This window comes from Pelophylax lessonae, assembly GCF_965119305.1.
Source record: "Pelophylax lessonae genome assembly, chromosome: 7".
In the NCBI taxonomy this organism is placed as follows: domain Eukaryota; kingdom Metazoa; phylum Chordata; class Amphibia; order Anura; family Ranidae; genus Pelophylax; species Pelophylax lessonae.
Window position 1 is genome coordinate 215,492,246 of NC_138774.1, and position 22,737 is coordinate 215,514,982.

Below are 22,737 nucleotides of genomic sequence, written 5' to 3' on the forward strand. Positions count from 1 at the left end.
TACAATGTAAAGTAGTGAGTGTACAGCTTGTATAAGTGCCGGTTCACACTGTTCTGACTTTTTAGGCGACTTGGTAGCCTGACAAGTAGCGGTCCATGCTGTGCAATTGGAACCGTTCTAATAGGAGCGACTCAAGTCGCTCTGACTTAGAAAAAGGTTCCTGCACCTTTTTTTTTTGCAAAGTCGGAGCGACTTGCATTGACTTCCATTATGTGAAGTTGTTGCAAGCCGCGCCGAAGTCGTGGTGCACAGGCGACGGCATTAGTCGCCCGAAGCCGTGTCGGATCAGTGTGAACCGACATTTACAGTGTAAATTTGCTGTCCCCTCAAAATAACTCACACAACCATTATTGTATAAACCAGTGTTTCTCAACCTTTTTTCAGTCAAGGCACCCTTTAAAATTATGGACAGCCTTGAGGCACCCCATTCTAAAACGAAACTATTCTAATAGTTTTACACAATGCAGCAACATTCACACGTAGGACACCCAACATTAGAGCTGATTCTTCCAAAGCAAATACACTTTTGCACACTGGAACTGACTAGTATTCCAATGTTTCTCTTCTCCCTCAATTTCTCTCCATCTGTCAGCTAATGTCACCCCAGTGCTGAGGGAGAGGGGCACAGGAGGGTCAATCAAGGATGCTGTAAAGTGAACAGACATCCTCCTTTATCCACTGATGTCATTGGTTGTTAGGATGCCAGTGTCTAGAAAGGCTTTGTGTAACTAAAAAAGGCAGGCTTAATCCACCTGCTAGCTTGCATACAATTTTTTATACATTTTTAGGCATTTTTCCAGGGTGCCCTTGAAGAAACCTCAAGGCACCCTGGTTGAAAAAGGCTGGTCTAAACCACTGGCAACAAAAGTGAGTACACCCCTAAGTGAAAATGTCCAAATTGGGCCAAAGTGTCAATATTTTGTGTTTGTGTCCAGCACTGCCTTAACCCACTTGGACAGAGTTCACCAGAGCTTCACAGATTGCCACTGGAGTCCTCTTCCACTCCTCCATGACAACATCACAGAGCTGATGGATATAAGACTCTGTTCTCCTCCACCTTCCATTTGAGGATGCTCAATAGGGTTTAGGTCTGGAGACATGCTTGGCCGGTCCATCCCCTTTACCCTTTAGCTTCTGTAGCAAGGCAGTGGTCATCTTGGAGGTGTGTTTGGGGTTATGTTGGAATACTGCCCTGCGGCCCAGTCTCCAAAGGGAGGGAATCATGCTCTGCTTCTCTATGTCACAGAACATGTTGGTATTCATGATTCCCAGTGCCGGCAGCACTCATGCAGTCCCAGACCATGACACTCCCACCACCATGCCTGACTGTAGGCAAGACACACTTGTCTTTGTACTCCTCACCTGGTTGCCACCACACACGCTTGACACCATCTGAATCAATATGTTTATCTTGGTCTCAACAGACCACAGGACATGGTTCCAGTAATCCATGTCCTTAGTCTGCTTGTCTTCAGCAAACTGTTTGCGGGCTTTCTTGTGCATCATCTTTACAAGAGGCTTCCTTCTGGGACAACAGCCATGCAGACCAATTTGATGCAGTGTGTGGTATATGGTCTGAGCACTGACAGGCTGACCCCGCACCCTTTCAACCTCTGCAGCAATGCTGGCAGCACTCATATGTCTATTTCTCAAAGACAACCTCTGGATACGACACTGAGCACATGTACTCAACTACTTTGGTCGACCATGGCGAGGCCTGTTCTGAGTGGAACCTGTCCTGTTAAACCGCTGTATGGTCTTGGCCACCATGCTGCATGCAGCTCAGTTTCAGGGTCTTGACAATCTTCTTGTAGCCATCTTTATGTAGAGCAACAATTCTTTTTTTCAGATCCTCAGAGAGTTCTTTACCATGGAGGTGCCATGTTGAACTTCCAGTGATCAGTATGAGTGAGAGTGATAACACCAAATTTACCACACCTGCTCCCTATTCACACCTGGGACCTTGTAACGAGTCTCATCACACCGGGGAGGGAAAATGGATAATTGGGCTCAATTTGGACATTTTCATTTGGGGGCGTACTCACTTTTGTTGCCAGCGGTTTAGACATCAATGGCTGTGTTGAGTTATTTTGAAGGGACAGCAAATTTACACTGTTATACAAGCTGTACACTCACTACTTTACATTGTAGCAAAGTTTCATTTCTTCAGGGGTGTCACATGAAAAGATATAATAAAGTATTTTCAAAAATGTGGAGGGGTGTACTCCCTTTTGTGAGAAACTGCATAGTTCATGGAGTACAGGTTTTCATTAAAGTCTGTGGAGTCAGTTGACAATAAGGGGGAGATTTACTAAAACTGGAGAGTGCAAAATCTGGCGCAGCTCTGCATAGAAATCAATCCGCTTCCAGGTTTTATTGTCAAAGCTTTGATGAACAAGCTGAATTTAGGAGCTGATTGGCCACCATGCAGAGCTTCACTAGATTTTGCACTCTAGAGTTTTAGTAAATCAACCCCACAGAATAAAGAATTTCCTAGGAGCGACCAATCAGAAATGATCCCACTGTCTGGCTAGCAGAAAACTGGTTGCGATGGGTTACTAGATTTTTAGTAAACAGGCCTCCAGTACCAGTATTCCCTCTCCTCCCTTAGCTGCTTCTGGATTCATATATACATATAATGCCAGTATACACAGAAAACCTCTTATGCACACAGTTGGCCATCAGCCCATACATACTTCAAGAGTCTCATGCCAGCAGTGGCCCCCAGGTACAGGGGGGTAATGGCATGTCTGCTAGCTGGGACATCTTTCACTGCCTGGTTCAAACATTTTTCCAAGCTCTTTCCCGCATCTGGGGGAGTCCTCCAGTAGCTGGATATCCCGGAGCCTGCAAAGACAACACATATATCACATTCACATACTGTAGGTCAATAGGCACTTTATGTGGGGCACATTCCTAGAGCAGGACATGGCGCCCACCCACCTCGCCAAAAAAAAAAAAAAATGAGAAACATACATGTGACACTTTATTTCTGTCTGGAGAGAATTTTCTTTTAGCCTCCTAAGCATGTTTATAATAGAAGGTGGCCTTGTATATGCAGTTATGTGATCACAACTCATCCGCCACACTCCTCCATGGAGAAAGCAGAGATAAGATATTTCCAAAGACCAGTGCAACAGAGCACATAAAAACGAAAGGATAAAAGTTCATACTGTTGAAACTTCCAACTCGAAAAAAAAAGATCCAGTTTAGAATGGCAAAGCTGCTTAAATATACTCAATTAACAAAAAAACCTCCCAAAAAATAAAAAAAGGTCTGTTTCTGTATCGGACAACACTATGTGAAATTGCTAATCTGCTTGTCCCACATTGGGATCACCGAGAGTCACTAGAAGCCATGCCGACATGTTGAGCCTGTCCCCTCCCCCACATTTGATATGAGGAGGTGTGGCCACACTGCGTCTATTTGAATTAATTCTCTGGATCTATCCTACACTCTCCAACTCACTTCTTCAATCTCTCCCTTTATTCTGGCATCTTCCCCAACGCTTCAAAACATGCACTAGTCACAACTATACTTAAAAAGCTTTCCTTGGATCCCTTCAATCTTAAAACAGAACTCCACCCAAAAAGGGAAGTTCCGCTTTAAGGACTCATCCCCAGCTTCTCTTGCACAATTGGCACTTTTGAGGAGCTGGGGGGGGGGAGCAGGTACCTGGGTCTGACAGGTACCAGCTCCCACTTCCGTTCCAAGCGCCATGGTGTTAAAGAACAGAACTTCTCCTCCCTCCCTTCTGCAGTCTTCTGAGACACTGACAGGTCCCAGAAGACTGCATCCACCAATCCTGGATGTGCCGCACGATTGGCGCATGCGGAATGGGCACCCGGCTATGAAGCCACAAGCTGTCACAGCCAGGTGCCCATAGTGAAGATGCCGTCACGGGAGGATGGAGAATAAAGACAGCTGGGGTGAGCTCACCACTGGACCGTGGGACAGGTGAGTGGCGTTTTTTTTTAAAAGTCAGCAGCTACACTTTTTTTAACCACTTCAATACCGGGCACTTTTACCCCCTTCCTGCCCAGGCCAATTTTCACCTTTTAGCGCTGCTGCATTTTGAATGACAATTGCGCGGTCATGCAACACTGTACCTAAACCAGATTTATGTCATTTTCCCCCCACAAATAGAGCTTTCTTTTGGTGGCATTTGATCACTGCAAGCTTTTTTTCTTTTTTGCTAAAACAAATAAAAAAAAAGACCGAAAAGTTTGAAAAAAAAAAAAAAAAAAAAGTTTTGTTTAGGTTATACTATTTTGTAAATAAATACGTTTTTTCCTGCACGCGACCTACCGCGACTTGTCAGGCGACCAGCATATGTTGGCTATTCGATCGAGGGCTGCTGCTACTTCAACTTAGTCTGGGGATGGGTTTGTCCTAGTGCCTTCTGCTTCCACACAAATCTACCAGATTTTAAGTGTAAGTATGCTATTAATTTTTTGTTAATAAAACCGTTGTTTCTATGCTAACAAAAAATTAATAGCATACTTACACTTAAAATCTGGTAGATTTGTGTGGAAGCAGAGGGCACTAGGACAAACCCATCCCCAGACTAAGTTGAAGTAGCAGCAGCCCTCGATCTAATAGCCGACATACATGGATCTTGCTCTGACAGCTGTCAAAAGAAGTGCCAAGGGAAAGCACCTTCAGCCGCTACTGCAGGATACGTCCCTTGGCGCTTCTTTTGACAGCTGTCAGAGCAAGATCCATGTATGTCGGCTATTAGATCGAGGGCTGCCGCTACTTCAACTTAGTCTGGGGATGGGTTTGTCCTGGTGCCCTCTGCTTCAAACGCTGATCTACCACATTTTAACTGTAAAGTGTGCTATTCATTTTTAATAAAACAGTTGCTTTTATTCTAACTTGGATCTTAGGCTCCTGTCTTTCTTTTTGATGTGCACAGGATCAACCCCTTCTCAAGGTACTAGGTGTAGCCCTGAACTCTATTCTTTCGGCCCCACATCCAATCACTGTCCAAAGCCTGCCGCCTTAACCTCCACAACATCTCTAAAATACGCCCCTTCCTAACAAATGACATTACCAAGCTCCTAGTACCCTCCCTGGTCATCTCTTACCTCAAATACAGCCATCCCCCCCTTCAGTCCATTATGAAAGCTGCTGCCAGGCTCATCCACCTAACCAACCACTCAGTGTCTGCTATCCCTCTCTTCCAATCCATCCACTGGCTTCCACTCACCCAACAAATTGAATTCAAAATACGAATAATAACTTACAAAGCCATCCACAACTCTGCCCCCAGCTACATCAATAACCTACCGTATATACTCGAGTATAAGCCGAGTTTTTCAGCATGTTTTTTCATGCTGAAAAAGCCCCCCTCGGCTTATACTCGAGTCACTGTCTTTTTAAAAATGGCGCCGCCCGGCACCGACATGTCACTGCGCATGCGCCAAATGCCCGGGAATAGCCGAACGTGTACGGGCTTTCCCGAGCATCGGCGGCACATTCGCGGTGACGTATTGGTGCTGGGCAGCGGGATTTTTAAATCGAAGGCACCTCACTGACAGGTAAGTGAGACTCCTCCGCAGCCCCTGCATTTCCTCATGCAGTGCTACGGGCATGGTACAGGACATTCTCCTGTACCATGCCCGCAGCACTGCATCTCCTGTGCCATGCCTGTACCATGACCTGTGCCATGCCTATACCATGTCCTGTACCATGCCTGTACCATCACCTGTGAAATGCCTATACCATCACCTGTGAAATGCCTATACCATCACCTGTGCCATGACCTGTGCAATGCCATTACCATGAACTGTGCCATGCCTATACCATGACCTGCGCCATCTCCTGTACCATGCCTGCAGCCCCTGTTTTGGGTCTTGTGGCGGTCTAGTTTGGTCCGGTAGCTGCTGCATTTCCCACCCTGGGCTTATACTCGAGTCAATACGTTTTTGCACTTTTTTGTGGTAAAATTAGGGGCCTCGGCTTATATTCGGGTCGACTTATACTCGAGTATATACGGTAGTCTCAAAATACCAACCTACTTGTTCTCTTCATTCCTCCGAAGACCTCATGCTCTCTAGCTCCCTTGTTACCTCCTCCAATGCTCGCCTCCAGGACTTCTCATAAACATCTCCCTTCCTCTGGAACGCCCTTCTCCAATCTACCAATCTCCGACTCTGTCCACTTTTAAGAGTATTCCTGAAAACCCTTCCCTTCAGGGAGGCACACCCTGCCTCCACCTAACAACTAGATTTCCACTTTTTCCACTAGCTAATCTCCCACAGTTTTTAACTTTTGTATTTCTTGACCGTCCCTCTTAGATTGTAAGCTCCAATGAGCAGGGCCCTCCGATTCCTCCTATATTCAATTGTATTGTAATTGTACCATCTGCCCCAATGTTGTAAAGCACTGTGTAAACTGTTGCCGCTATGTAAATCCTGTATAATAATAATGCACATGTGTATGACTGCTAAAGGCATGGAGAGCCCATATATAGCATCTTCCCAGCATAAAGGGTTCTTCGTTTGAAAATGCAATGGGGCTTCATTAGGTGGCCTATTTAGGGGTAGACCGTGTTTAGGGTTTTTTTTTTAAATTTCCATTTAAGCACAGGTCAAATCTATGGACATTTGGGACGTGACGGAACATTCGAAGGAGCAGAATGGATTTTTTTCTCTTGAAAAGAACGGAATACAAACAGGGAATGTGGTTTTCATTCAAGAAAGTCCATTCACTACAGAATCTAATGTTAAAAAAGTTGTATTAAGTACATTTGGACATTCATCATGTAGATCGATGACAAACTTTGGTAAAAAATGTTTGTATGAAGTTTTATTAAAAAATCTACCAGCGTATGGCCAGCAGCCCTTCTAATCTCACTAATAAAAAACAGACAACCTGCATTTTCTAATGACGCCAAACATTTACAATGCCTAATGTAACCAGAGAATAGCTCAGCTTTTGCCTAAACTAGATTAGTGAACCCAAAGAAGAATAACATTGAAGGCAAGAAAGAGGAACTTTTTAATTAAAAAATGTAATATGTGTTTTTTTAATTCTGACATGTACAGCGTGAATTTGTGGACAACAGGCCACCAGATTTAAGACCACTGCGGTCGTAGGTTAAATGCTTGACAATTCCTTTTAAATGATTTTTATTTAATTGTTTTATTTAGAAAAAAAAAATCCAGGGGCGGAATGGGCCAGGGGGGAAATTGTCCCAATTGCCCCCCCCCCCCCCCCCCGACCGCTCTGATGCCCCCTAAAAAGGCTGCACTGCTTTTGCCACAGACAGACATGCCTAAAGGATTTCTAGTGAAGAGAAGTAAAAATTCCCCCAGCATGGATGGTGTAAACGGTGTCTGAACTGAAGTTGGTTCCATGCTCCACTGGAGACTCTCCTCCTACGGGCCAGCCACGAATTTGGTGAGTGAGTAGAGAGTACCTGGAGTGGAGCTTTAGCCTGGAATGAGAGTCAAGAGGAGGCCAGCAAGAGGGAGAGTGGGAGGACGACTGAGTTGCTGCACCATGGGCCTCTGGTTTGTACTTGCCCCCTGGGCCGAAAGTTGCCAGTCAGCCCCTGGGGGAATCCCATATTTGAGTATATATATATATATATATATATATATATATATATATATATATATATATATATATATATATATATATATATATACACACACACACACACACACAGTGTCTTGTGAAATCATGAAGTGGAACGAAATTTATTGGATATTTCAAATTTTGTTAACAAATAAAAAACTGAAAAATTGGGCGTGCAAAATTATTCAGCCCCCTTAAGGTAATACTTTGTAGTGCCACCTTTTGCTGCGATTACAGCTGTAAGTCGCTTGGGGTATGTCTCGATCAGTTTTGCACATCGAGAGACTGAAATTTTTGCCCATTCCTCCTTGCAAAACAGCTCGAGCTCAGTGAGGTTGGATGGAGAGCGTTTGTGAACAGCAGTTTTCAGTTCTTTCCACAGATTCTCGACTGGATTCAGGTCTGGACTTTGACTTGGCCATTCTAACACCTGGATATGTTTATTTGTGAACCATTCCATTGTAGATTTTGCTTTATGTTTTGGATCATTGTCTTGTTGGAAGACAAATCTCCGTCCCAGTCTCAGGTCTTTTGCAGACTCCATCAGGTTTTCTTACAGAATGGTCCTGTATTTGGCTCCATCCATCTTCCCATCAATTTTAACCATCTTCCCTGTCCCTGCTGAAGAAAAGCAGGCCCAAACCATGATGCTGCCACCACCATGTTTGACAGTGGGGATGGTGTGTTCAGGGTGATGAGCTGTGTTGCTTTTACGCCAAACATAACGTTTTGCATTGTTGCCAAAAAGTTTGATTTTGGTTTCATCTGACCAGAGCACCTTCTTCCACATGTTTGGAGTTTCTCCCAGGTGGCTTGTGGCAAACTTTAAACAACACTTTTTATGGATATCTTTAAGAAATGGCTTCTTCTTGCCACTCTTCCATAAAGGCCAGATTTGTGCAGTATACGACTGATTGTTGTCCTATGGACAGAGTCTCCCACCTCAGCTGTAGATCTTTGCAGTTCATCCAGAGTGATCATGGGCCTCTTGGCTGCATCTCTGATCAGTCTTCTCCTTGTATGAGCTGAAAGTTTAGAGGGACGGCCAGGTCTTCGTAGATTTGCAGTGGTCTGCTACTCCTTCCATTTCAATATTATTGCTTGCACAGTGCTCCTTGGGATGTTTAAAGCTTGGGAAACATTTTTGTATGCAAAACCGGCTTTAAACTTCTCCACAACAGTATCTCGGACCTGCCTGGTGTGTTCCTTGTTCTTCATGATGCTCTCTGCGCTTTAAAATGGACCTCTGAGACTATCACAGTGCAGGTGCATTTATACGGAGACTTGATTACACACAGGTGGATTCTATTTATCATCATTAGTCATCTAGGTCAACATTGGATCATTCAGAGATCCTCACTGAATTTATGGAGAGAGTTTGCTGCACTGAAAGTAAAGGGGCTGAATAATTTTGCACGCCCAATTTTTCAGTTTTTATTGGTTAACAAAATTTGAAATATCCAATAAATTTCGTTCCACTTCATGATTGTGTCCCGCTTGTTGTTGATTCTTCACAAAAAAATGACAGTTTTATATCTTTATGTTTGAAGCCTGAAATGTGGAAAAAGGTCGCAAAGTTCAAGGGGGCCGAATACTTTCGCAAGGCACTAATATATATATATATATAGCCTTACTTTGTAAAACAATCCATTCAGTTTGAAATATAAATGAAAGGCAAAAAACTTTGTGTATAAAAAAACCCCCCACACAATATAAATACAACACAATATAAGTACCCCCACCCCTTTTTTTTTTTTATAAGTGGTTACATTCCCTTTGTTCTCAGCTGCATAAGGAGCTTAGAGAGCTAAGGAAGGAGAAACAGCATTACAATGATCTTCCCAGTAAATGGCTGTGCCGGGGGGATGAGGGGGTTGGGTGAAGAGTCAGGACAAGTCTGATCATTGGAGGAGAGCTCCCAGCACAGCCAGAAAACTGACCACTGTGTTCTCCTTCCTAGTTTGGTCAGTTTTTAATCAGAAAGCAGAGGGAATGACAGGAACACCAGGGATTTCACACAAAAGGAAGCAATACAAAGAACAGGATACATTCCCATACAAGTGCATGGTACAGCAGCCACATATCAGGAATATGAAATGTTGGGTTGACATATTCTTTATTATACTGTACAGACATTCTCCCCCCCCCCTTTTTTTTTTTAAGTCTTGAGTCTATGACTTACTACTTACCATTCACGTCACACATGCTGTGCTGACTGACAATACCCGTGTCATTCTCTTTATCAGCTGGCCACTTGTAGATGAAGAGAGCGCTGTGGGAGGAGCCCGCATCCAGGACAATGCCATACTGGAAAGAGGAGAAGTCAGAATTACAATAAAGACCAAATCAATAAAGAATACATTAATCAAAAAAAAATACATAAATCAGAGCTCATTGGTCGAGTCTGAAAGAACGGTCTGCTTTACCAACAATAGCTACTCCCCACCCATCAATTGAAAAGAAGAGGAATTAGGGAGTGATCACTGGAGCAAAGACGCCACAAAATGTATTGATTAAATGCAAGTGGTGTAAGAACTTGCATTTGATCTGGTATCAGTCAAATTATGTCCCTGTACTGCAGTGCTGGAGTGTGAGAGGAAGAAGCAACTCCGGAAGCCAGGCAGTTCATGTGCTGACAAGGAGCATGCTGATAGGAGGGGAAAGCAGAGTGTCTGCGGGGAAAATTTCTTCATTGACTGTAAATTTTGCAGCAAAAGCTGGATTTGTTCTTTTATCCGTTATAAGGCTTTTCATATTTAGCGTGTGTTCTACTTTAGGCTTTTTACAGGACTTTTCGCTGGCATTGTATTCCAAAAAATAAATAAAAATATATAATAATAATAATAATAATAATAATAATAATAATAATAATAATAATGTTTAAAATTTTTTTTTTCATTTTTACCAGTGGCAATGTTAAAACAAGACTCATTTATAAAGCAGTAAATGGGACATTCACTAAACATTCAAAAATGGATTTTTGTAAAATCTTACCGTAAAATCCTTTTCTCTTAGCTCATCGACAGACGTAGTCCTCGGTGATACACCACCTTCGGGTTATGTTACCTCCGCAAGAGCAGGACTAGACAGGAAATTAAAAAGCTCTGGCCACACCCTAGGGGCAGTCCCAGAGGGTATATCCTCTCTCTCTCTGCCTCAGCAAATCAGTTATGTGAAAAAGCAGTGCTTAGAGAATTTAACCCAACCCAACTCCAAAACAGAGGGGCGGGGACTACGTCTGTCGATGAGCTAAGAGAAAAGGATTTTACGGTAAGATTTTACAAAAATCCATTTTTCTCTAGCGCTCATCGACAGACGTAGTCCTCGGTGATACACCACCTTCGGGACGTCCCAGAGCAGTATCACAACTGAGGGGTGGGAAAATGGAAATCAAATCCCAATCTAGAAGGCCCAACCGGTGCCAACTAGAAGTTTACAATGCTCATCCTTAATGATGAGACTCAACCAAAAAAAAGAGAAAACAATTTTTTTTTTTTTTTTTTTTCAAACAGAAAAAAACCCTCGAGGTAGACCACCGGTCTCCTCAAATTGCGGCCTGCAAAACCTTGCGGCCAAATGAGGCATCCGCCGATGCTGTCACATCAATTTTATAGAATTTTGTAAAGGTATGTACCGACGACCAGGTGGCCGCCTTACATACCTGGACCACTGATGCCTGATGGAGAAAGGCCCAGGAAGTACTGAGCGCTCGAGTGGAGTGCGCCCTAACAGGGAACGGAGGACTCTGACCCTTAATAGAATAAGCCTGTACCACCGTTTGTCTAATCCATTTGGCAATGGTCGCGGCAGATGCAGGCAAACCCTTTCTGGGGCCATCCGTGATCACAAAAAGTGAATCCGTCTTACGGAATGATTCCGTAGCTTTCAGGTATACCCTGATTGCCCGAACCACATCTAAGGAATGCAACGCATGTTCCCGATGATGCTTGGGCTGAGGACACAAGGAAGGTAGTACAATATCTTCATTCAGATGAAAATCTGAAACCACCTTGGGAAGAAAAGATGGCTTAGGATGAAGTACTACCTTATCCCTATGAATCACTAGGTATGGTGACTGGCATGATAATGCAGCCAGTTCTGACACCCTGCGAGCAGAAGTAATAGCCACCAAGAAGGCCACCTTCTGGGATAAAGTAAGCAAGGGAATCTCCCTGATGTTTTCAAAGGGAGGTTTCTGTAGAACCGACAAAACCAAATTAAGATCCCAGGGCGGTAAGGGCGCGCGGACTGGAGGAGCCAGGTGCCGCACCCCCTGGATGAAATTCCGCACCAAGGATTTGGTAGCTAAAGGCTTCTGAAAGAAGATTGCTAATGCTGAAACTTGACCCTTGATGGTGCTCAAGGCTAGCTTCTGCTCAACCCCTTGTTGCAAAAAGGCCAATATCCGAGTCACCGAATAGGTACGTGGAGGAAATCCTAAAGATTCGCACCACGCAATATAAGACTTCCATGTGTGATAATAGACTTTGCTGGAAGTCGCTTTCCTTGCTTTAATAAGGGTAGGAATGACTGAAGTAGACAAACCTCTGTCCTTCAGTACTTGGGTCTCAATGGCCAGGCCATTAAAACCAGCGACTGTAAAGCACGAAGGTAAATTGGTCCTTGAGACCACAGACACTCCCTGAGACGAAGTTCCCACGGAACGTCTGCGACTAACATGTCCAAGTCGGCCAGGCCGGCTTGAGGAGGCCAGCCTAGAATTTCTAGGACCACTGGCGCTGATTGGATCTGAACCAGGCGTCCCTAGAGCTATCTGGCCCCGACCATCCGAGAAAGTCTGGTCGTTTTCTGTTCCCACACATTTATCAGATACCTGATAGTTATCAGGAAAGGTGATCTTTTCTGGTTGAACCTCAGGGACCGAAGTCACCCGACTAGAGACTACTTGGCCTATCTGGTCAACCAGATCCGATTCCTGTGAGGTATCGGGACTAATCTTAGGAAAAGGTAAAGGAAAAGATCTTTTCAGGGAACGGTAACTACCGCTTCCTGTGGTACTTAAATGTTGGAAGGGAAGAATCGCACCGGTAGTAGTGGTTGATGCTCGATCTAATGTCCTGAATACCGGTGAAAACGTCCCCCCACCCTGAAACCGGGTGGGGGCGCACCTTCAGGCTGTGTACTCCTTTGCTTCGGGTTTGGCTGGGTTGGTCCCCTTCTTGAACCCTCCTGGAGGAGTCTTGCCTTTCCCGCTAGTACCAGCCGGGCGCCCTTTATGGGCGGTAAAGAAAGGTCCTCGCTTGTTGCGAGGTCCCTTAGCTTTTGCAGCCTGTGGCAAAAAAGTGCTCTTGCCCCCAGTGGCATCCTTAATGATTTCATCTAGGTTGGCCCCAAATAGACGATTCCCCTGAAAGGGGAGATTGGTCAAGGTCTTTTTGGAACCTAGGTCAGCTGACCAGCATTTTAACCACAGCACACGTCTGAGGATCACCGCTGTCTTAGATGCATGCCCTAATAAGGGAGTAGTGTCCAAGGCTGCGTCACAGATAAACCGTAGCCCTTGTATGATCTGTTCCATCAAATCAGATGTCTCCTGGGGAATATCTTTTCCCCTAAGATCTTGGCGTACCATTTTCGCCCATTCCGTAAGTGTCTGGGAAACTAGACCAATAACGATTACTGGTCTAAATGCTGACCCTATCAGAGAAAAGATAGTGCGGGACTCTGCTTCTATCTTTCGATCCACCGGGTCCTTAAAGGACGAAGTGTCCTCCACTGGAATAACCGTGGCTTTATTCAGCCTGGAAATAGGCGGATCCACGACTGGTGGTACCGTCCATTTCTTAATGATGGATTCCTCAAACGGATAGCGTCTAGCAATACGCTTGGAAATAGTAAAGGTACGTTTAGAATGCTCCCATTCTCCTTTAATCTGATTACCAAAACATTTAGGTACAGGAAAAGCCTTCGCCGTCTTGATGGGCTTATTAGTCCCAAAAGGCCTCTCTGTTTCAGTTGCCTCTGCCGGTAAAGCCTCAAGTTTTAAGGTTTCTTGCACTGCCACAACTAGTGCGTCCACCAATGCTTCTTCCTGAATTATAGCAAGAGAAGAAGCGTCCTCCTCACTGTCTGAGGGGGCTTTACCTGGGATAGCAGCCCTTGCAGAGGAACCTGCAACTGCCGTGACCATCTCTGAATCTGAGTCAGAGGTGTCAGATGGTATAGGGGTAGGCGGGGGTCGCTTCCTTGACCCCCGTCCCTGACAGGCCGCCTCCACCCGAGCCACCATAGACTCCAAAATTGCTGTAAATGACTCTATACTCTGTGCACCGGCGGGTCCCGAGGCCCCCTCGAGGGAAACAGGTGGGGGAATATGTGTGGCAGGGTCCATAATAACTCCAGTTACTTCCTGGATAATATAATTCAAAAGTAAAGAAAAAAACTTTTTTTTTTTTTTTTTTTTCTGACCCCCAGCGCCACAAAAAAGCCCCTTAGTGTTACCTGCTTAGGGATCCCTATCGATCGAGAGAGAGAGAGATAGACCCCCAGGCTCACCACTTGATGCTCAGAGTTAAACTGCAACAGCTTACAGCGCTGTCTTGACAAACAGGAAGTCTTTTGGCTGGCTGCCCAGGAAGAAAGGAGGCGGCTCCGCCCCTCTGCACGCCTTCCGGCGCCTCCCCCAAGCTCCACGAGGTGTAGAATCACCTCAAACATGGCCGCCCCCATGCTGGAGACACGAGGCTACGCCAAAATGGCGGCTCGTGCGATCCAGCAAAAAAAATGGCGGCGGCCTAAACTGAATAGCGGTGTGCTGCAGGGCACACAACACTCTCTCTGCATGGGGATATGCGTGGTTGGCGGTACCGGCCCTGGCGGACCGCGTGGCCGTTCGGGAGGCCTGCTAAATAGCTGGAGATCTGATTTGGAAGGCAGTCTACATGTCCGTGGCTTCTGACTGGTAGGTAGCTTATACTTAACCCCTAAGATTCCCAGAATGCCACAGATTACATCTTTAAAACATGTATACAATAGATTGTTAACTCCCAAGCCAAGCCTCCTGGCTTTTGCACACATAAATCACACTCAAAGTAGGAGGATTTGTGACATGTTATAGGATAGAAAGGACTCTTTCTTACCATACAGAGAGGGGCCCGCGTTCACCACAAAACCCGTCAGGGAAAAAGGGGGAACATACTACTCACCATACCGGAACCAGGCGGGCACCAACTCCTGACAGTACCCCTCTCCACCGGGGCGGGAGGGCTGTCGACCAATACGGACGCCGTGACTCATGGTCTTTGGCGTTTCAGCGAGACGTTTAACTCGCGGGGTCAGTCCCTTAATGGGACTTTGTCGCGGCCGACCCAGCGCGGAGCTATGGCCTGCAGGCGCTCGTAGGCTGAACTGGGGTGACCACCGGATCTCAACATCCAGCCCGTCGCCCAGTTCAGCTTTCTTGCTTGAAGATCTCACAGGAACACTGGAGAAAAAAGCTGTCTAAAAAATCTTTTTAAGAAAAAAATCTTGCCAGGACCGAAGATCCCAGCAAGGTATCTAGGTCCTTACTCCTAACTAGACAGAAAATAACTGATTTGCTGAGGCAGAGAGAGAGAGGATATACCCTCTGGGACTGCCCCTAGGGTGTGGCCAGAGCTTTTTAATTTCCTGTCTAGTCCTGCTCCTGCGGAGGTAACATAACCCGAAGGTGGTGTATCACCGAGGACTACGTCTGTCGATGAGCGCTAGAGAAAAAGTGTTTTTTCATTTGCTGTAATTTGGAAAAAAACATATAAATAAAAAAAAACAGCCACCAGGAGATTCATCTAGATCAGGGGCGCAACTACAGGGGTTGCATAGGTTGCAATTGCAACCGGGCCCCATGCTACAGGGGGCCTATGCAGCTCCCCTGTACACCTGGATAGGAGGGGGGGGCAGGGGCAGCATGTAGAGAAATCACTGTCCTCCTTTTTCCTCCTGTAGCTGCAGGAGGAAAATGGAGGAGATTGGTTCCTCTGTATGCTGCCCCTGCCCCCCCCTCCTATCCAGTTCACTTGTGTTCTGCTGTCTCTGGGCCCCTGTGTACTCCCCTGGTCCCCCCCCCCCCCAACTGTGCTGTCCCCCACCCCCACCCAACTGTGCTCCCTCCCCTCTCCTGCAGGGGATGTGTCACAATAGAGAACCAGGAAGTGGGGGTCGATAAAATATGTAATTTACCAGCTCCTTCCTTTTCTGAATGAACAGAGTCATAGTCAGTGACATTGTAAAAAAAAATAAAATAAAATAAAAATGATAAAAAATACAATTAAAATGCCAAAAGATAAAAAACTACCGACACCAGTGGGTGAACTTCCAGGGTCGCAAAGGCCACACTTGCGACCGGGCCCTGGCATTCCACCGTGGGGAGGCCCCAAGATGGCAGGAAGAGGGCCCACTGCAGAACTTGTGAAAGGGTCCCACTGCTGGACTGTAATAAAGGGCCCCAGGATCAATGGGAAGAGCCCCAGGCTTGAAGGTAAGAGCCCCGGTCAGGGGGGCCCTTCGTGGTTTCTTGCACTGGGGCCCTAGTTACGCCTCCTACATTAAATATTTTTTTTAAATTGCAAGTTCAATGAGCAGGATCCTCCTAAAACTCAGGTACTGAAAGTATTGTACCTGTACTGTCTCCCTTTTCTTTAGAAAGAGCTGTGCAAACTTTTGTTAAAAAAATAAAAATATAAAAATGATAGATAAGATAGAAATAAGCACACCCTGTCTGTTGGCATTTGAAGTTTTGTTCCCCTGCTATCTGCATAAATCATTTCTGACAAGTTGTGCCAACTACAAGAGGTGGAGGGGAAAAGGGAAGGGAGCTCCTGCACACATCCCGTGTTTGACAACCTCAGCTGTGCATGTTACCCTATGAGACTGTGTAGAGGCAGATGTGTCCGTTCCCTCCACTCAGGTCTCAGATTACACTCAGCTTTCAGTGTCAGTTCTGTACTTTGAATGGCTTTAGAGAAGACATGGTTGCAGATAAACAGGTACAAATTATGTGGAAGGATTTCATTTAATCTCTGCATCATCTGAGGCCAGTCACTTCACTGGGTTTCAGCAAGTCCATAAAAACATGTCTAAACACACAAATAGAGGGGAACAGCATCACCAGTTAACGCGTTTCACACTTCCTTCCTAGGTGCTTAAAGCGGAGTTCCACCCTGAAAATTTTTTTCTAGATAAAAATACCCCCAGGACAGTCAGGGCTAGTGCATTTAAGCAACGAGAACCTCTGAACTGTCCCCTGTTTCACTTAACTTTTAGAAGAAATACTTACCTTAAAAATGTTTTGTCCAGCGCTGCCATCTCAGGTGTGGGCAGCTGAAGCCAGAGCGTCCTCTCGGTGACGTCGGAGTCCCAGAATGCCCTGCTCGTCACTTCCGGTGCAGGCGCATCATTCCTGCACAGCTTCTGGGCATTCCCAGAAGCTTTTCAGCAGGGAATGACGCGCCAGCACCGGAAGTGACGAGGGACACCGGTGCAGGCGCATTGATTCCTGGGAGCGATGACGCTCATCTCCCAGGAGTCAATGCAAGGAGGAAGTGACGTCGGCAGCCGTGTCCGCAGAGGGAGGAAGAGGAAGGTAAGTAAATTTCCTTTACAAACAAGGTAAGTGAAAAAAAAAAAAAAAAAAAAAAAAAAACATTTTTTGATTATCCAATTGTTTTTCAGGTAATTTAGAGCAAGCGGACGGGGAAAAGTTCATTTTGAGGGTGGAACTCCACTTTAATCATAGGTTGAGTTATGACTAAGCGCTAAAGGAAGTGTGAAACGCGTTAGCAGGTGACGCTGTTCCCCTCTACTTGTGTTTTTGGACATGTTTTTATGGACTTGCTTAAATAAAAGGTCATTTTACTGGACGTGCGGCCAACCAGAATTCTTTTTTGCTTATTGGAATCTGTGATGGATGGGGCCAACACCCGGTCTGTGTGTTGGTGTAGATGGAAGACTGACCTACAGCGGCGTTCACACACACATGCACCTACACGTTACTGGGTTTATATATGGGTTTTCAACCACTTTAACTATTTATTGCAAGTACTTCTATAGTGCGGTCAGGTTACGCAGTGCTTTACATGTATACAGCACATTTACATCAGTCCCTGCGTTCAAGGAGCTTACAATCTTAGGCCCCTATCTCACATTCATACTAGGACCAATTTAGAAAGGAGTCAGTTACTCTACCAGCAGGTCTTTGGAGTGTGGGAGGAAACCCACGCAGACACAGAGAGAGAACATACAAACTCCAGGCAGGTAGTGCTGTGGTTGGGATTCAAACCAAGGACCCTTAGTGCTGCTAGATGGAAGTGCTAACCACTTAGCCACTGTGCTGCCCTTAACTAATTAATCTTGTTTAGTTGCTTCAGGGTTCTTGGTTTCCAGTTTTTTGTAATTTTCTACTTCAGATTACTTGTTTTGGGTCAGAGACAGCTGTTGTGTTAGATAATGTTTCTAGTAAAGTTTGCCAAGTCATTGACGATACTACATTTCACTCACACATTCTTTCAATGATAAGAAAAGATTGTGAACATTCCATTTTTTTTTGTTACTGTTTTATAAAGGGTTACATTTACAGTATCTCACAAAAGTGAGTACACCCCTCACAATTTTGTAAATATTTTATTACATCTTTTCATGTGACAACACTGAAGAAAAATGGATTTTTGTAAGAACTTACCGTAAAATCCTTTTCTCTTAAGCTCATTGACAGACGTAGTCTTCTTGATTCTCAAGAGCTGGGTTATGTTGTCTCCGCAGGAGTAGGACTAGGCAGAATGACAAAACGTTCTGGCTCCACCCTAGGGGCAGTCCCTGAGGGTATATCCTCCCTCTCTCTGCTACAGGGAATCAGTTTTGTTTAAAGCAGTACAGAGAATTTAACCCAACCCAACTCAATGATAGAGGGGCGGGTACTACGTCTGTCAATGAGCTTAAGAGAAAAGGATTTTACGGTAAGTTCTTACAAAAATCCATTTTTCTCTATCGCTCATTGACAGACGTAGTCTTCTTGATTCTCAAGAGCTGGGACATCCAGAAGCAGTGCCACAAATGAGGGGTGGGATTGACAAAATCAAATCCAATCTAGAAGGCCCAACCGGTGCCAAACTAGAAGTTTTAAAGGCTCATTATAAACAAAGAATGAGGCTAAAGAAAAAATTTTCCAACGGAAAAAAACCCTCGAGGTAGACCACTGGTCTCCTCAAATTGCGGCCTGCAAAACCTTGCGGCCAAATGAGGCATCAGACGATGCCATTACATCAACTTTATAATGTTTAGAGAAGGTATGCACCGACGACCAGGTAGCCGCCTTGCACACCTGGACCACTGACGCCTGATGGCGAAAGGCCCATGACGCACTAAGTGCCCGAGTGGAGTGCGCCTTAACAGGGAACGGGGGCTCCCGACCCTTAATAGAATAAGCCTGCACTACCGTCTGTCTGATCCATCTGGAAATGGTCGCGGCAGATGCAGGCAACCCCTTCTTGGGTCCATCTGGGATCACAAAAAGTGAATCCGTCTTGCGAAACGAGTCTGTCGTTTTCAAGTATACCCTGATCGCCCGGACCACATCCAAGGAGTGCAAAGCAAATTCCCGAGGATGACTGGGCTTAGGACACAGGGAAGGTAATACAATTTCTTCATTCAGATGAAATTCTGAAACCACTTTTGGTAGGAAGGATGGATTCAGACGAAGAACCACCTTATCTCTATGAACCACCAGATATGGTGAACGACAAGATAATGCGGCCAGTTCTGACACCCTGCGTGCAGAAGTAATAGCCACCAAGAAGGCCACCTTCTGGGACAACGTGGGTAGAGGAATCTCCCCAATATCTTCAAAGGGAGGTTTCTGAAGAACCGACAACACTAAATTAAGATCCCAGGGGGGTAGCGGCGCGTGCACTGGCGGAGCCAGATGTCGCACCCCCTGGATGAAGTTCCGCACCAAGGAATGAGTAGCCAAAGGCTTCTGAAAGAAGATGGTTAATGCTGAGACCTGACCCTTGATAGTACTCAAGGCCAGTTTCTGCTCAACCCCTTGTTGCAGAAAAGCCAATATTCGACTAATCGAATAAGACCGAGGACGGAACCCCAAAGGTTCACACCATGCAATGTAGGACTTCCATGTGCGATAATAAATCTTTCTGGAAGTCGCTTTCCTTGCTTCAACTAGAGTAGGAATAACTGAAGCTGACAAACCTTTGTCCTTCAGCACCTGGGTCTCAATAGCCAGGCCGTTAAAGCCAGCGATCGTAAAGCAGGATGGAAGATCGGTCCCTGAGACAGTAGATCCTCCCTGAGAGGAAGTCTCCATGGGACGTCCGCCACCAGTCTGACCATGTCGGCGTACCAAGCTCGACGAGGCCAGTCCGGAGCTACCAGGATTACTGGGATTCCTTCCTCCTCTACCCTGCGAAGAAGTCTTGGCAGTAACGCGAGAGGAGGGAAGGCATATATTAGCTGGTATTGCCCCCACGGGGCAATCAGTGCGTCTGCGGTTTCTGCTAGAGGATCGCGGGAGCGAGCCACGAATCTCTGAACTTTCCTGTTGAATCGTGATGCCAAGAGATCCACATCCGGGGTGCCCCACCGTAGGCACAACTGGTGGAAAACGTCTGGATGGAGGGACCATTCCCCCTGATCCAGGGTCTGACGGCTGAGATAATCTGCCTGCCAATTCTCCACCCCCGGAATGAACACCGCAGAGATTGCTGGAACAAATCGTTCCGCCCAGCGAAGAATGCAAGCCACTTCTTTGGCCGCTCGGACACTCTTGGTGCCCCCCTGATGATTGACATAAGCCACGGCCGTGGCATTGTCCGACTGGATCCGAACCGGGCTGCCCTGGAGCTGCTCGGTCCAGTGAATCAGACAAAGTCTGATCGCTCTCAGTTCCAATACATTTATCGGTAACCTGGATTCTTCCGGGGACCAAAGTCCCTGGACAGATAACTGACCAAGAATTCCTCCCCATCCGGATAGACTGGCATCCGTGGTCACTATCGTCCAATATATTGGCAGAAATGACTTTCCCTGGCTGAGCATAGGAGACCGAAGCCACCAGACCAGAGACTCTCTGGTCTGTTTGCTCAATCGTATCTGATTGTCCAGGGATTCCGGATTCCGATTCCATCTGAGAAGAATCTCTTGCTGAAGAATTCGGGTATGGGACTGGGCAAATGGGACTGCTTCGAATGAAGCCACCATCAACCCCAGAACCCTCATGCACGTCCGAAGGGAAGACCAGCTGTTGGACAGTAACAACTGGACTGCTGATTGAATCTTTCGAAGTTTCCCTACCGGAAGGAAAACTCTCGTCCTGACTGTGTCTAGAATTAGACCCAGATATTCGAGCCTCTGGGTGGGAACCAGAAATGACTTTTGCTGGTTCACCAGCCACCCGAATTCCTGTAAAGAAATCATAGTAATTTCTATGTTTTGTAGCAAGGTCTGAGGAGACTCTGCATGAAGCAGAAGATCGTCTAGGTAACCTAGAATCGATATACCTCTTTGGCGCAGAAGTGCCAACATTGGGGCCAACACCCTTGTGAAGACCCGCGGAGCCGTGGCGAGACCGAAAGGTAACGCCACAAACTGATAGTGGTTCTCCTCTACGGAAAAGCGTAGAAAACGCTGATGTCCTGCGAAAATGGGAAAGTGAAGATAGGCGTCCTTGATGTCTATGGACGCTAGGACATCCCCTGGATGCAGGAAGGCTGCTACCGTGCGAATGGACTCCATTCTGAATCTTCTTATGTTGACGAAAGAATTGAGTGCTCTTAAGTCCAGAATAGGACGCACTTTGCCCTCTTTCCTGGGTATTGTAAACAGGTTTGAATAAAACCCTTGAAACCGTTCTGTCCAAGGAACGTGGACTACCACTCCTTGTTGTAGTAAATCTGTGACTGCTCTCCGCAGATCTTCTAAACGATCTGCGGATAGACGGATATTGGAAGGGAAGAATCGCGCCGGTGGGAGAGATCGAAACTCGATCTTGTACCCTGACCTTATGACTTCGCAAACCCATTTGTCCGGGATTCTGGAAAGCCATGGATCCGGGAACCGGCGAAGACGTCCCCCCACCCCAGTTATGGGTGGGGGCGCACCTTCAGGCTTTGGATGGTTTATCTTCAGGTCTGGAGGGGGCGGGCTTTTGCTTGCCCGACCAACGACCCCTGACGCCTCCTGCAGGAGCTTTGGAGGACTTAGTTTTTTCACCCGCTGGACGAAAAAACCTCTTGTGAGCAGAAAAAGAAGGCCCTCGTCTTTGACGAGTTCCTCTACCTTTAAAATTTTGCGGTAAAAAGGTGCTTTTTCCACCGGTGAGATCCTTAATGATCTCATCTAAGTTGGCTCCAAATAGACGCTCTCCTGAAAAGGGGATATTAGCCAATGCTTTTTTGGAACCTTGGTCGGCTAACCAACCTTTTAGCCACAGTGTACGCCTGAGAACCACTGCTGAGACTGATGCTCGCGCCATTAATGGAGTGGCGTCTAACGCCGCATCACATACAAACTGTAACCCCTGTATCATTTGTTCCAACAAATCTGATACCGCCTGAGGGACTTCTTCTAAGTCCCGGCGTAACCACTTGGTCCATTCAGTTACAGCCTGCGAAACCAGACCAATAGCAATTATTGGTCTGAAAGCTGATCCAATCAAGGAAAACATGGTGCGAGACATAGCTTCTATCTTGCGATCCACTGGATCTTTAAAAGACGGAGCGTCTTCTAAAGGAATAACCGTGGCTTTATTCAATCTAGCAATAGGTGAATCCACCACAGGTGGTTCTGTCCATTTCTTAATAAGGGTTTCCTCAAACGGATAACGCCTGTCAATGCGTTTAGAAATATTAAAAGTGCGTTTTGGCAGACGCCATTCTTCTTCGATTGGATTGCCAAAACATTTGGGCAATGGAAAAACCTTCGCCACTTTGATGCGCTTTTTAGTCCCAAAAGGGATCTCAGTTTCAGCTATTTCTGATGGAATACCCTGTAACCTTAAAGTCTCTTGAACAGATACAATGAGTGCGTTTACCAACGCTTCCTCTCGGGCTATGGCGGATGCCGAAACATCCTCCTCACTGTCTGAAGAGACAGGACCCGAGACACCAATACCAGATGAAGTACCTGCAACTGCAGAAATAGGCT

The 22,737-nt window shown here is 46.0% G+C and overlaps 1 protein-coding gene across 1 annotated transcript in view; it reads right to left on the reverse strand.

Annotated features, from left to right (window-relative positions):
• The window catches only part of ENTPD2 (ectonucleoside triphosphate diphosphohydrolase 2), a 114,139-nt gene that overhangs the window by 32,838 nt on the left and 58,564 nt on the right, over positions 1 to 22,737 (reverse strand). Inside the window, exons 2-3 of the mRNA XM_082262840.1 lie at positions 9,777 to 9,894; positions 2,697 to 2,847 (exon numbers count right to left, since the gene is read on the reverse strand). Of these exons, the coding sequence (XP_082118966.1) occupies positions 2,697 to 2,847; positions 9,777 to 9,894 (269 nt within the window). The remainder of the gene's footprint in view (positions 1 to 2,696; positions 2,848 to 9,776; positions 9,895 to 22,737) is intronic.